Consider the following 14933-nt stretch of genomic DNA (forward strand, 5'->3'; position numbering starts at 1 on the left):
CACTGGGATGGCTGACGGGAGTGATGTTGTGGGTGGGAGGTAAAAGCAGATACGCAAAACGTTATTTCACCATGGTCCCTGCGGGACGTGCACCGTGATGTTTTCCTATTGAACGAAGTAATATGCCGCCCGGCCTCCGGGATGCGGGCTGAATGGCTGTGTACGATTTGGATTTCTTAATGGATGGGGGGATATCACGAGTGGTTTATAACTCTGCAATAAAAATATATTTAAAAAAAAAAAAAAAGGATTAATTTCCATTCTCAGTCCCTTAGATGTAGGAGTATTACTGTAAAATGCAACTAGTGGGGAGTGGTCCGAGATACCCCTCGGGAGGTGAGTCAACTCCCTGAACATTGCGAGCTGGTCTGCCATTCCAAACATATAGTCTATTCGGGATAGTCTTCTATGAATCACGGAGTGAAAAGTATACTGGCGGACTGAGGGATTGTGCATCAGCCAAACATCAACTGGGCCAATAGCCAACAGAAATTCTTCAGGGGCCCTGCCAGGCGCTTCCCATTGTCTGGCTGACCAGCGATCCCATTCTCCGTTAAGATCTGCATTGCAGTCTACCCCTATGAGTAATTCCCCCTCGGGGAGTTTGACTATATGCGATCCCAGCTCAGTGAGTGTGGGGGAATGCAGTTTTGGAGGGATATAGAGCGACATAATATTTAATGCCCGGCCCTCCCAGTATCCCGACAAAGTAAAAAATCGTCCCAATGAGTCATGAGTGACAGTTTGTATTTTTAAAGGAAAGGACTTATGCAGTAAGAGCCCAACCTCCCTCGATCCTCTGGAATATCCAGCATGGGCTACCAGCTTTTAGCCTCATCTGTTGAGTGCGCAGTGAGAGGTCCCCTGTATGTGGGTTTCTTTCAGTAGGGCAATGTCCGGTGCCTGCTGATTCAGGTACTGCTGCACTACCATTACATGCATTCTAGGTTTTATGGTGGCCTTGGTTTAAGGTGGCCCTAAGAATACAGTGTTTCTTTTAGGCAGTGGGGGATCCTAGCAAACAGTAACTTTTGGAATATTGTGCCCTTCTTTGAATTCTGGTGGCCCTTGACTAAGATGGCCTCTGGAACAATGGGAGTCTTACAGACATTATCAAGAACCTCTAAAGATTGTATGTATATTCTATGGACTATGTTGGCCCTGGCACAGGGTGGCCTTTGGAATACTGCAGACATTTTAAATACTAGGGTGACTCTTGCCCCAGTGATCCCTTCATGGAATAAGGTGCACCTTGTAGGCAAAGAAGCGGCCATGGCATATGATGGCTCTAGAACTCACACAGTGTACCTCTGTAGCATTACTCTATTTGTATTAAATTGGTGTCCATCCATGGTATATTGTCCCTAGTGGGTTATAATGAGCGCCAAGACTCATGATATATGTTCTCACAAAAAGTGAACATTCTTAACATTTGGCAGCTACTACTAGTATATGATAGACACACCTTACATGTGCGGTAGAATACATCCATGGAAGAGGAGTGGCGCAGCGGCCGGGGTGCCTGACCCCGGACCACGGGGTTCACGATTTGATCCCCGGTGCCGGCAACAGGTGAGCCTAGCACCATGTGACTCTGGGCAATAGCTCGCTTAATCTTCCCGACAGCCCCCAGTGCCGGGACATCTCTCCGGAGGTATATGTGTGCTTTACAAAAGCTGAAATTTCATTTCATGATGTACAGTAAAGCATGAGAACATAAAACAAATGACAAGTTGTTCTTTGGGGACCAACCTGTGGGTTACCTAAAATTCAAATTTTAGGAACAAAATACAAAATATATTTTTTAAATGACTTTTTTCATTTTATGAGCAGTACGTTTCTACCTAAATTTAACACCTAGTGTTTGAGAATAAAAGGTATGTATTTGCAGAAAATGGCAAAATAATGTGGCAAAATTCATTACTCCATTACCATATTATACTTAAAGCAGATAATGAGTGATAATACATGGTGTGATGGGACACCTATTGCTGACGTTATTTCCATGTTTTCAGATGGCACTTGCAGTTATGGCTGCTATTCTATCGTCCACAAGGTACGCTTCTTGACATCATCATACCCACGGTTTTCCGAAACCAGAGCCTGGCTAACCTTACAGCTGCACCTGGGATATGAAGCTGTAAGGTCTCTTTAACCTGGGTGCTAGTGCTAGATCTACCTAACCTCCGAAGGATAGCTCTGCTGACTGAGTTTATAACATACGTGTAAATGTGTATTTTCTTATCCTGTGCCTTCCAGAAAGATGCTCCATCATACTGAAAATGTGTTAAGACGAGGCCGGCAGAAAAAATTAAAGAAACCAACAGGTAGAAGTTAGTAAAAATGCAAGGTACATCTTAAGAAGTGATATGAGACCTAGATAAGTGCATACTTAGATTATGCATGTGGTATTTATATAGCACAAACCTACCTGAAAGCCTGTGCATTACCTGAACTGCCAGTAAAACCAGTGCATGTCTAGCCATTTTCAGGGAAAAATGACAGCAAAAATGCACTGTTTTGAACAATTTATGAACACGTTTTCTTGAGGCTGACATCCTTTTCCCCATCTCCTCTGTGGAGGATGAGGGTCACATTTGTTCCGCACAACATTAAAGTATTGCATTATTTCATTAGTGTCTCTTCAGAATTGAAACCTAGGGCTTTCAACGACATTATTTGAGCATTGTGCTATTAAATACAAAGCTGACCAAATGTTTTAAAAATGTTCTAAAGGAAAACATCCCTCCAAGAAATCCTCTTTAAGGGAAGTCAGGCTTGCTCGCATTACATGCTGCACCGCGGAAAGAGGTCAGATTTTCAGAATACCCACACAAGATACAATTATATCCAATTCCACTAAATGGTGCTCAAATACAACATGGCTCTGCCGAAATTCTGGGGTGTCCCCAGCCCCCCACAGAGCTTTAGCGGACACCCCTATATTACACCACAGCCCTGTCCTCGAAGTAGGAACATTTATTTCTCACACTTTGGCATCTCATTGAGCTTGGGTTGAAAGGGCCCAAAGGTAGGGAGAAAAGGCTCAGGTCCACCCACAATCATGTCCTTTTAACCGCATCCACAGTACTTACATGATAGCATCCACCCCAAGCTCCAGCCGTGGCGAGGTGCAGCCCAGAATCTCTCCGGGGGATAGTGGCTTACTCTGCGGGACCACCACCTTGAACTGTGGACGCAATACCTGGGCGGCAGCCTAGAGAAGAATAAGAAACGTTATCAGATAACGCGTGGACCACAAAAACCCATCCAACAGAGCAAACATCCTGCAATGCAGAGAAGCCTGAAAGAACACTTCCTATGTCAGCTTACACATCCAGCTTGGGACTCACCACCGAGGTACACACCAGCTGAAGTTCATCCACTTCTCCATCACCACATCTTGAAAGGCTGTTCTCACACCTGAGGCTGGTCATTAGCGGAGTGTCCTTACCCTCTCTAATCTCTCTGGTCCTCTGATCTGTGACATGTGCTTTGAATCTTTCCTACCTCATGGACTCTCTGTAATCTGTCATGAACATGAACCTGTTGACATCTCGGGAACCTCTCATCAACATGCTCCAAGATTCATATCCCATTGAATGCAATGATTCTAAGCTGATGCAGTCCACTCCACGGGACCATGTGGAAACCGACCCCTTCCAAAAGGCTTCAGGCCCTCAATGTTAAGAGTTCTCAATGTGATATATCAAGAACTGAAAGCATAAAAGGAAAACAAACACCAGCAAAGCCGATAGGTTTGGATTTAATGTCAGTGGCGGCTCCTCTGCTAAGGCAGAGGACCGTGACCACACTGATTTTCAGCAGTGTAAATAAAGGGAAAATAAAATGATAACTCAATGTTATGATCTTTTTATTTTTTCCTGCTGCAGCGGCTTTGCAGGGCTGCTCTGCTCACAGTTCACGGGGAGGAGTGCTGGGCACTCTGTAAGTCCGCATAAATGCTTGGGCAGCTGTCTTGGGTCGGCCAAACAGTCATGCGTACTTTGCATGTTCTCCACCCAGGCTGCATTACAGCCTGGGTGGAGAACATGGCAATCTTCCAGTTCCCACCTAAGCGCCAAACTACAGCGCTCAGATGAATCACAACGCTGCATTGCAGCGTTGTGATTGGCTTAGGGGGACCTGGGTGCTTCCTGTTCCAGCCTGACGCAGAGGAGATACACGGCAATAAGATGTGTTTATTTTTCTTTGTACCACCAAATATAAACACAGCCATTCATAAATTATGTTTGCAGGCACTGTATGCACAAATGTTGTTTATTACATTAAAGTCTGTCCAACTGGCTTTGCCAATGTCGGGGGAAAAAGTAACACAAATGTTATTTTCGATTTAGAATACATATAGGAGACAAGAAACTAAATGAGATAAATAACAGATTTAGAATAACACCTCATACATTCTAATGGAAACACTTCCTTTACGGTGGAAGCCTACATTGCAAACTGATAGCACGAAGTGAGAGAGTTATATTCCCCTGGGTAGAGAAAACAAAGCCCACTCCGTGTATTTTAAAGAATTACAAAAAATATGTCATCCAGACAGCTGCGCTGTCAAGCCAAATCTAAAAAGGGAAGTTTACCGTACCTAGATAAGCCAATATTACAAAAGAATGGAGAATAGTCATGCCCTAATATTTAATGTATTTTGTCATCATCGGACATACTGCTTTGGGGTTATTTAGAATATGTGGGAAGCTGTAAGAACAATCCAGTGAAATGTGTGAAAAGGGGTTTTCAGTGCATTTAATGATAGTTTTGCATTAAATACATCACTCCATGCATAGTAATACCAGAACACAGCCACATAGCTGGTACTAATTTTACATTAACAAGTGCTGAAAAGGCCCAGTAGCAATGCTTACACACTGATCCCTACATTTGCAGTCATGTTACAATAACTGGTTTTGGTAACACGATTATAAAATTGAGATTTAACAGCAAATCATCCGACATTTAATAAAGGATGCAGGGTTATCGTCCCCCAAATGGCAATGCCCTAAAACATTATTTTAACTCTTTAAAGAGTTTAGCTTTTCCATGTTGCTTCACTCAACTATGGGCAGTATAACAACGTCCATGATCTCACCCGGTAACTCCTGCCCAGAGTTCCTAATACCTGGGGCATTGATAACTGCGGGGAGGGTGGTGGCAATAGAACTAACATAGATCACAAGTGGGACGCGGAGGGTTCCCTTAGAAATGAGGATTTACAAGGAGAATCAGTAATTTGATTCCCAATTTTTCCCAATAATTTACCCCTAGGCTCTCCCTGCTTTCAGCAGGCAGAACCACTCAGAAATTGTTAAGGACTTCAAGAGTTTGTAAGGTCCAGGGAAGGGTAGCATTAAGGGGTAGAAATGGACGTTTAGGGTTCAAGGTGGTATTCTGGGGTAGAAAGGCTTTAGAGGAGGGTACCTTTAGAGGATTGTAAGAGTTTTTTTTAGAGTTCTAGGAAGGGCAGAGATTAGTGATAGTACGGGTTTTTAGAGTTCAGGGATGGGTACTGTTAAGGGGTAGTAATGTTTTTTTTAAATTCATTGAAGTGTAGCGTTAAGCCATAGTTTCATATTTTTTTAGGGTTCAGTGATCGGTAGCATTAAGGGGCAGCAAATGCTTTAGGGTTCAAGGAAGGGAAGTGTTAAGCAGTAGAAAAGAGGTTTTAGGATTCATGGAATGGAATCGTTCAGCGGTAATAAAGAGGGGTCAAGGTAGGCTTGTGAAAAGGAGTAGTAAGTGTTTTTTATGGTTCAGGGATGGATAGTGTTGGGGGGTAGTAATCTTGTCCAGTCCAGGGAAGGGTAGCGTGAAGGTATAGTATGGGGGTTGAGGGAAGGGTAGATCTAAGGGTTAATAAGGGCTTCTAGGGCTTAAGGAATGGTAGTAACAGGGGGTATTGATGGGTTTTTTGGTGTGCAGGGAAGGGGAGGATCGCATAAGGATATAGTAAGAAGGTTTTAGGGTTCATGGAAGAGTAGCGTTAAGCTGTACTAAGGAATTCTTAGGCTTCAATAAGGGTAGTGTTAAGCAGTAGTAAGGGTTTTCAAGATTCACTGAGGGATAGCATTCGTGGGTAGTAAGGAGTTTTTTTGTTTAAGGAATGGTACATTACAGGGTATTTGGGGATTTTAAAGGTTCAGAGAGCGATAGCATTAAGGTTTTTTTTAGAGTTCAAGGAAAGGTAGCATAAAGGGCAGTAAGGGTTTTACGTTTCAGGGAAGGGTAGATTTAAGGGATAGCAAGAAGTTTGTAGAGGTCAGGGATGGGTAGCGTTAGGGGTAGAAAAGAGCTTTTAGGATTCAGGGAAGGGCTATTTTAAATTACAGTATATTAAATAAGTAAATTAATTTAACATATACAAATAATAAATCTCAAAATTTAATATATTTTCAGTATTATAATTTTAGAAAAGAAAATAATGCACTGAAATGAATAATTAAAATAACTTTTGTGCGCCAAGGAGGGTAAAAACAGTCTCTCCAGACCGTAAATCTTGAAACTACGAACTAGACAAAACACCATTCTCTCAAGGAGTGCCATATTAAGGTATGTCTGAAGTTGGTGATGGAAAGGGGAGGAAGGAGGTAGGTGGGACTGCAATACAGCAGCACATTCCTCTGCACTGCCCTCCTACCTGTGCTGCTGACAGAGAACACATACTCTGGTTAACTTATGCTCTAGAAGAAATATAGCAAGGGGTACTGAAATTATGCAGCAGGGGAGGATTAAATTATGCGGCAAGAAAGGGCTAATGGTGGGGACGTAATGTAGCACATTCTGTGATAGTATTACTTAATTATTTTGTCACTTCTACACATTAACACTGCACAAAGGTTCCACCTCATTAGTGCCGATTTCACATCTAAATACAGCACAAATAAACAGGTAGATTCCCAGTTTGTGAATGTCCTTATACCTCCGGGTAACACATGTTGCCGTTTGAGCTAGAAACTACATGTTTTTTTAAAAATCTTCAGTTTATGCAGCAGATGATGTGGTTTATACGCCAAATCCACAATTATGAAGAAAACGCCACAGCCGCAACATCACATAATTCCAGTGGCTCTGCATATAGCATTGTAGTGGCAGCTGTTTGGAGCAAAGGTTAGCTTGATTTGATAAAGAGCTCTTGCAACTTGATAAACAAATGATATACCTCTCGGAGGGTCAGCACCAAGAGTAGGCACTTATTCTGTAGAAGCACATAACTTTGGTTCAATCAAACCGTGCACTTCTGTTCACCAACATGTGGGCGGAACCAAAGCTCCTGTCGGAAATAGCATTGAAAGCTTTTTTAAGCTGATCACATACCCTCCGGCGACAGCAGATCATCGGGCACAGCCACAAAGAACCCCGGACTGTCAAAGCACAGAGGAACCACAAGAACAGTCAGAGCATGCATGAATCGCTGGCACTTTCAGGGCATGCAGACATCTCAAAATACATGGGCACCACCAAAGCACCCATAACCTTTAAATACTTTCAGCATACTCCGAAATCAAGCAGGATCCGCGCGCTCAGAACCCTAATGGACTGTCAAAGAACTTATGCACCGCTGAGAATATCAGACACTGATGAAGTAAATACTTTCCATATTGTTTTTTTTTTTTATTCCGAAATGGTTTTCCTGTCTACTAATGAAAGCAGACGTTGTCTGCATGGAAATTACAGAGGTGGAGGAGGCACCTTTTCATGTAACTAGGAAGAGCAAGGGTCTCTGGATCCAAGAAAAAGTCTTAGGTTCTAATAGAGAGAAAGGGGCAGAAGTCTACATTTGGGTGAGTAGATTTGCTCCTTCTCTCAGGTCAGCAACCTACACATCTCATCGTCACTCACCCGCGCACGTGCAGGCCCCTAGTATGGCTGGATGACAGCAATGACCAGACCAGGGCTTGACCGTCTACAGGGAGCCTTTGGAACATGAGAGAGGCTTGGTGCTAATGCCCTGCTCAACCTTTTTGTCTCATTTGACATAGCAGGAGTAGGTCAAATTTGGGCCTTTAGAGACTGTGTAGTGTTGCAGGGGTCGCCAGCCTTGTTGGCGTTGCCGCTTCTTTCCTCAGTCAAAGGTTGTCTTTATACTGAAGTAGGCAATTGCCTTGACCTTAAAAGCTGTATGACTACTGTTCAAGCCACTAGCATCAATGTGTGCCCCTTTGGCATAGTAGCTCTGCCTTTCATATGCTGCCTTGTGGATTATTGGGCCTTCTCTGACCACTCCCCTTTTTTTGGCAACCAGCACCCCACCGTCTCTCTGGTTAGGTTGGAGCTATGTAGCTGTCAAAATTATAGTTATAACTTGTCTGCCTATCTGTCACACCTCCTCCATCACATTGTTGGGTGCTGCGCCCCAAGACAGGAGCACCGCTAGGTCACTCATGCACAACATCAACATGCTTCCCACACAGGATCAAAACAACTACAACACAGCCAAACACGCCTTCCCCGCAGTGTAGCGTACTACCTGTCTGATACTGCACTTTGACGTTCCGCATGACACACCATTTAAATGCTACAATACAACACTGGTACTGCTGTTAAAAACTGTGCATGCCTGGTACTGTAAGGTACTGACACTGCATACATTCCTGTATGTTTCTCACATAATTAGCTGAGAAAATAGGGGGTTGAAAAATGGGAAAGTATTTTCCCCACATGGCGCCCGCTACATTATTTACCAATGCGTAAGAGATTTCAGCTTGAGTCTCTAAACGTGTGATTTATGTGCAAGCCTCCAACTTACTGGCATCCATATTTAAATGGTATATTACCAGCACCTCTCTCAAATGTCCTAATTTCTCACTTCTGCATCGCTCAGGGGACAAAACTTTCTTCTATCATGGCAGTCATGTTATTAAAATGTTTGTCAAGAACCAAGGCTAGCATTATGCCTGATCTCCCTAATAACACAATCTCAGCAGCATACTTAAAGAAACAGGCAGTTTAGTTTAACAGAATGAAGAATGTCCCGCAACAATCCGAGCAGGAATTCTAGTGTTTTCAAGTCCACAGGAGGCCAGGTTGTGGTTCCAAGTGGAAGCTTTATTCAGGTACAACTTACAGAAGTATTATGTTGTAGCCAGGATGGTAAGTAAGCCTGTATGTACGCCCCACCAGGAGCAGCCTCCTAGCAGCTCAGCCTGCAAACACCAACTGACTCATCAGGCATTCAACATTCCAAGACCTAACCAACATTCCACACATACTCAGGCTGAACAGCAAGTGGAACGAGAGAGGACATAAAGAAGAGGAACATTCACCCTACTACAGTCCGCTGTAATGGACTCATAGATAGAGGCACAAGGGTCCCACTAATTACAGGGTACTTTTGTGCTCTGTTTTTCCATGTGAGTGGTACGTGCTGTTTGTGGGACGTGGTGCCAGCAATACCAGAGCAGTGGAGGAGGCCAGATGCCTTCTGACATGGTCTTTTCTGGGAGGCTACATACTGTCTATATGGTTGAAAGGATAGGCACGGGCGCACAGCCAAGGTTTGAGAACAAAGTTGAAAAAATGTTTAGTGTGAGTTTAAACAAGTTGAAGGTGCTCTGACAGGTAACGCAACTGTCCAGGTGCGTTAAGCTACGAGTCAAATTGAGTGCGCTACGTGGGTACGTGGGCGCATCCCTGTGTCATAGGCACACTTGTTAACGTTCAGGATAACCTGACTCTGGTGTAAGTTCTCATGAAAAAAGTTCAAAACCAATTGATTCAAGATTTCATCATGGTTTGTATTTAGATATTTTCATAAGGTTCTGTGATCAAGCGTTACATCACGCTGTATTCATCATGAAGTTAACAACGGTTTAGCATTGGCTCCGATGCATTTCGGACTGACATAGTCCTTTGTCAAGGAGCGCTGAAAGGATACAAACAATGCAGTCAGATCGACGATAGCGAAAAGCATTATTTCAGGATCATGCTGGTGATAAAGAATAAAAACGTGCACTGTGGGATCGTGCTGGGAGTGAGTAGTGGTGAAAAAACGGAGGTGAATATAGATGTTAACGGGTGAATGAGGGTGGCACCGGGGGTTGGAGTGAACGAAACATGCGGGGCAGGCGGGTGATGGACTGCGTCACAAAGGTGGGTCAGTGAGCGTGCTAACGGGTTTATCTCAGTAAACGTGGGAGTGTCGAAGGACGCTGCATGCAAAACAAACAAATGAATTCTTACGCTTCAAGGACTTAACAAGGCGCTCACATCGGTGCTGCAACAATAAAGGAGCAAAAAGCTGTAGCGTGTCTTTAAACGAAAGAACAATCGTGAGGATAGAAAGAGCATGCAATCGGTGTACTTACTAGGAGTGGTGTTAAGGTAGAACCAAGTTTCACGAACTCCGCGGAGTTACTGCGGAGTTCCAGAGGAATGAGGTGATGGTAAAAATAGGTGATGGACTGCGGAATTCCGGGGAGAGTGAGAGGGCGGTAGAAATAGGTGAAGGACCCGAGGTGTGTGACTGGGGTAGGAGCGGCCATATTATAATGGGTGTTTTGCTAACAAATGAAATGACAGGGGTGTTAGAGCAGCAGAACAACGGAACACAGTGTCATAACAGATTATTTACAAAAAACAGCTTAATTCTGTGCGATCATTAAGCCCGAAGGGCTTCAAAGATTGAAGTCTATAAATCCATGACGTCTCCCTTTGCAGGAGGATTTTGTTATTGTCTATTCCTTCTTTGCGATTTACAACTTCAAGCACAAGGTATTTAAGTTGAGCCACACTGTGATGTTCTTCATTAAAGTGTGTTGCCACATTCGATTTGGGGTTCTTAGTTCGAATGTTGGATTTGTGCTCATTCAAGCGGGTTTTTATTTTTCGACTGGTTTTACCCACGTAAATCTTCCCGCATGGACATTTCAATAAATAAATCAAATTGGTTGAGTCACATGTTGCGTCCACTTGGAGGTTGATGGTGAATCCTCTCATGGGGTGATTGATCGTGTTACCACTAATAACATTGTTGCAATTGCCGCAATGATGACATGGGCGAGTTCCTGTATGTATTCTTGATTTGGAGGTTGGTTTAGACAATATTTCCCTTATGTTCATCGGTCTGTTGTAAGCAAAGATGGGGGGTTCTCTAAACAAATCTTCAAAGTCAGGTTCTGATGACAAGATTCGCCAGTGTTTTAGGACAATCTTTTTGTAGATTTTACTGGAGGTGGAGTATCTGGAAACCAGTGCCATTCTTTGGTTGGGGTCTTTTTGTTTGCTTTTTAAAGCTTCAGTGCGAGGAATAGTGTTAACTCTTTCTACTGCCTCCTTGATAATAGTTTGAGGGTACCCTCTGCTGGAGAATCGTTTTTCCATACATTGCAATTGGGAGTTTCTTATGTCGTTGTTGGAAACTATTCGTGTGACTCTCAGCATTTGGCTGAAGGGAAGATGTCTTTTGAGTGAATCTTGATGAAAACTACTGTACAGTAACGTGTTGTTACGATCAGTTGGTTTTCGGTACAAATCGGTTTCAATGCCATCAGGGGTGATGTTCACGAGTACGTCCAAAAATGTTATGGCTTTGTCGGAGATGTTCCATGTGAGTTCAATACGATCGTCTTTAGAGTTCAAGGTAGTTAATGCGGTTTCCAGGTGTTCACGTGAGTCTTTCCAAATGAAAAATAAGTCATCAATGTATCGTGTGTAGAGTTTGAGGTTGTCTACCCAGTTACTGTTGGTTAGGATGTGGTTGAACTCGAAGTTGCCCATGTAAATGTTAGCGTACGTTGGCGCGGCGCAATTGCCCATTGACACGCTACAGCTTTTTGCTCCTTTATTGTTGCAGCACCGATGTGAGCGCCTTGTTAAGTCCTTGAAGCGTAAGAATTCATTTGTTTGTTTTGCATGCAGCGTCCTTCGACACTCCCACGTTTACTGAGATAAACCCGTTAGCACGCTCACTGACCCACCTTTGTGACGCAGTCCATCACCCGCCTGCCCCGCATGTTTCGTTCACTCCAACCCCCGGTGCCACCCTCATTCACCCGTTAACATCTATATTCACCTCCGTTTTTTCACCACTACTCACTCCCAGCACGATCCCACAGTGCACGTTTTTATTCTTTATCACCAGCATGATCCTGAAATAATGCTTTTCGCTATCGTCGATCTGACTGCATTGTTTGTATCCTTTCAGCGCTCCTTGACAAAGGACTATGTCAGTCCGAAATGCATCGGAGCCAATGCTAAACCGTTGTTAACTTCATGATGAATACAGCGTGATGTAACGCTTGATCACAGAACCTTATGAAAATATCTAAATACAAACCATGATGAAATCTTGAATCAATTGGTTTTGAACTTTTTTCATGAGAACTTACACCAGAGTCAGGTTATCCTGAACGTTAACAAGTGTGCCTATGACACAGGGATGCGCCCACGTACCCACGTAGCGCACTCAATTTGACTCGTAGGCTACATACTGTGCCATGCAGGATGTAAGCCGGTCAAGGCATAATTGGTAAAATGGAAAGTGCCGGTGCGCGGACATTTCTCAGAAGCCTGCACTCGGCGGGCCAAATGCTGGGTTGTTGAGTACCAATACTGTTTAGCCTTGAGTAGGTATCATGTCTCTTTTACCCAGCACCGTCCTCTTGTTGCCTCTTACTAAATCTTAACAGGTTCTAATTCATACCTACTTTCTCCCTTTGCCACTGTTCTTAAATTTTTTCTCTTTAGCCTTCTTTCATCTTTTTAGTTGGAACCTACTGGATAGCATATGCTCTGTCTGCAGTGAGGCATACAGTGGCGTACAAAGAACATGACAGGGCTTGGAGCCTGACCATTCGTTATCAATGTTTGGCTTTTCTGTCACTCTAATTTCCCTGCTTCTTATTTGTGTCCCAGCTTGTCAATCTTTTGGCTGTCCCTTTCATGGAGCATTGCCTCTTTACCATTGCTTGATTGACTGGCATCTTATCTTCCACTGATTGCTTTTCAAGCACTACTTTATTTTCTGTGAAGCACTTCATGAGAGTGCATTTTAAAACTGTCACTCTTGTGTACATATCTCCCTACATTGCCTCCCGGCACCCTCAGAATTGCTTTCCCCCACATGCGCTCTCCAAATTGCTTTCCAGTCTCACCAATCTCCTCGTGTTGCTTTGGCTTTCCCGTCCCTTCTGCCCTCCCCCATGTTGCTATGGCTCCTCCATCCGCCCTCCCTTGTCTGATATGGCTCCCTCACGCCCTCCCTGGTTTTGCTTTGACTGCTAACCCCACCATCATCCCCATGTAGCTTTGGCTCTTCCCCAATTCATCCGTTTCCACCCCTCTGCACTTTGAAGAACAAAAAACACCCATCAGTTTGACCATTTGGTACATGATACCAATTTGCACAAGGTGGGCCTCTTTCTTAGGTGTGGCATGGTGGGTGAAAACGATGGATGCAGCGTTGCGCAATCGTCAGTGGCTGAGAATATTTCAAGCATTGTAGCCATCACGATGTTGCAGCTGACATCTTATGTGCAATGGGTATGCCCAGATGTGGACCCCGTGTTCACTGTGCTGTAGGACTAAATCTACACCTCACTGACAAGCCCCAAGTACAGCAAAACCTGTCTGGGGTTGCTTGTGATCCCTTGCAGAGGTGGCCTCGCTTGGCAGTTTGGGACATACTCTTCCCATGGGAGCAGGGTTGGCACTGATTTGCATAAGGCAGGCCTTTGTCTTGAGTTGCATGGCGGACGCAAAATGATGGACTGGAATGGGGCCTGAGCGATTGCCATTAGATGAGATTATTTTAAACATTCCATCTATCATAATGTTGTTGTTGCAGTTGATTGACTAAATGCAGTGGGTATGCTCAGACAGGGTGTCCCGTGCTGACAGTGACATTGGACTAAAGCTACACCCTACTAAGGAGCACAAAGTAGGGTAAACCCGGTCTGGGGTTGCTCGTGATCCCTTCTAGAAGGGGCCTCGCCTGACAGCAGGAGCAGGGTTGCTATTGATTTGCATAAAGCAGGCCTTTTTCTAGATTGGCATGGTGGGTGAAAACAGATAGAATGGAATGCGGTTGTGACTACCAGTGGCTGCGATCAATTTGTTCATTCCATCCATAGTCCTTGTTTTTGCAAAGAAAAAAAGAAAATGTACAATGGCGCAGATGCAGCAACTGCATCATTTTTAAGGCGCACACATGTATGATGATGTGTGCATGTGATGACGTGTGCTCATGGATGAGCATTTATGACATTCAATTTGCTGCTTGGTCCTCTCCAAAGATAAATAAATTAATTATGTTAAAAAAAGACAGTGGTTATGGGGCAAGTTGGAGTGAGTGGGGAGGGGAAAAGTAGGAGATAAGCAACAGCAAAACTGGGCGGGAGGAGAAGTACACGAGCAAGAAAGCAACAGGAAGCGGGGGTAAGTCGGTAGTTTGGTGTGGGAAGAAGCACTCAAGGAAAAACTTGCAATATAAGAGAGACAGGAACATGGAGGCAGGAACTGCCATGCGAGGGGTGGGGGGGGAGGAGAAGCACGCATAGCAAAGAGCTGCAAAACACATGCACTGTCATGGCATGCTAAAGCCAAAAAAAGTAAGTAGTTCCCTACATGTTAGTGGAAAGATAGAAACCAACCAATCAGAGATAGTAAAGAGGTTATGCTTCAGGGGCGAGACAACACACGATAGACAACCTGTGACAAGAAAACCCATCAAATAAAAGCAGGCAAATGAGTGACAATAATGCCAAGCAATGGTGAGCTGTAGGCCCCGGTAAGTTCGTGGTAAGCCCACAATAGGTCTTTTGCAACCCAACAGCTTGTGTTATCTGGTAGGCTTGCTTTACAAAATGGATAACTGAGGAGGAAATTTGGACCTTAGCAGGACACCCATTAGGTCAGCGGATGGCCTCTGCTTACCTGAAGGAGGATCACTCAACAGGTTTTGAGACCTACCTGCATTT

At 44.1% G+C, this 14933-nt stretch overlaps 1 protein-coding gene across 1 annotated transcript in view; it reads right to left on the bottom strand.

Annotated features, from left to right (window-relative positions):
* The window catches only part of DPH1 (diphthamide biosynthesis 1), a 1562622-nt gene that overhangs the window by 533715 nt on the left and 1013974 nt on the right, over positions 1-14933 (bottom strand). Inside the window, exon 6 of the mRNA XM_086955191.1 lies at positions 3096-3217. Within this exon, the coding sequence (XP_086811317.1) occupies positions 3096-3217 (122 nt within the window). The remainder of the gene's footprint in view (positions 1-3095; positions 3218-14933) is intronic.

Source organism: Lissotriton vulgaris, chromosome 2_1 (assembly GCF_964263255.1).
Source record: "Lissotriton vulgaris chromosome 2_1, aLisVul1.2, whole genome shotgun sequence".
Taxonomy (NCBI): Eukaryota; Metazoa; Chordata; class Amphibia; order Caudata; family Salamandridae; genus Lissotriton; species Lissotriton vulgaris.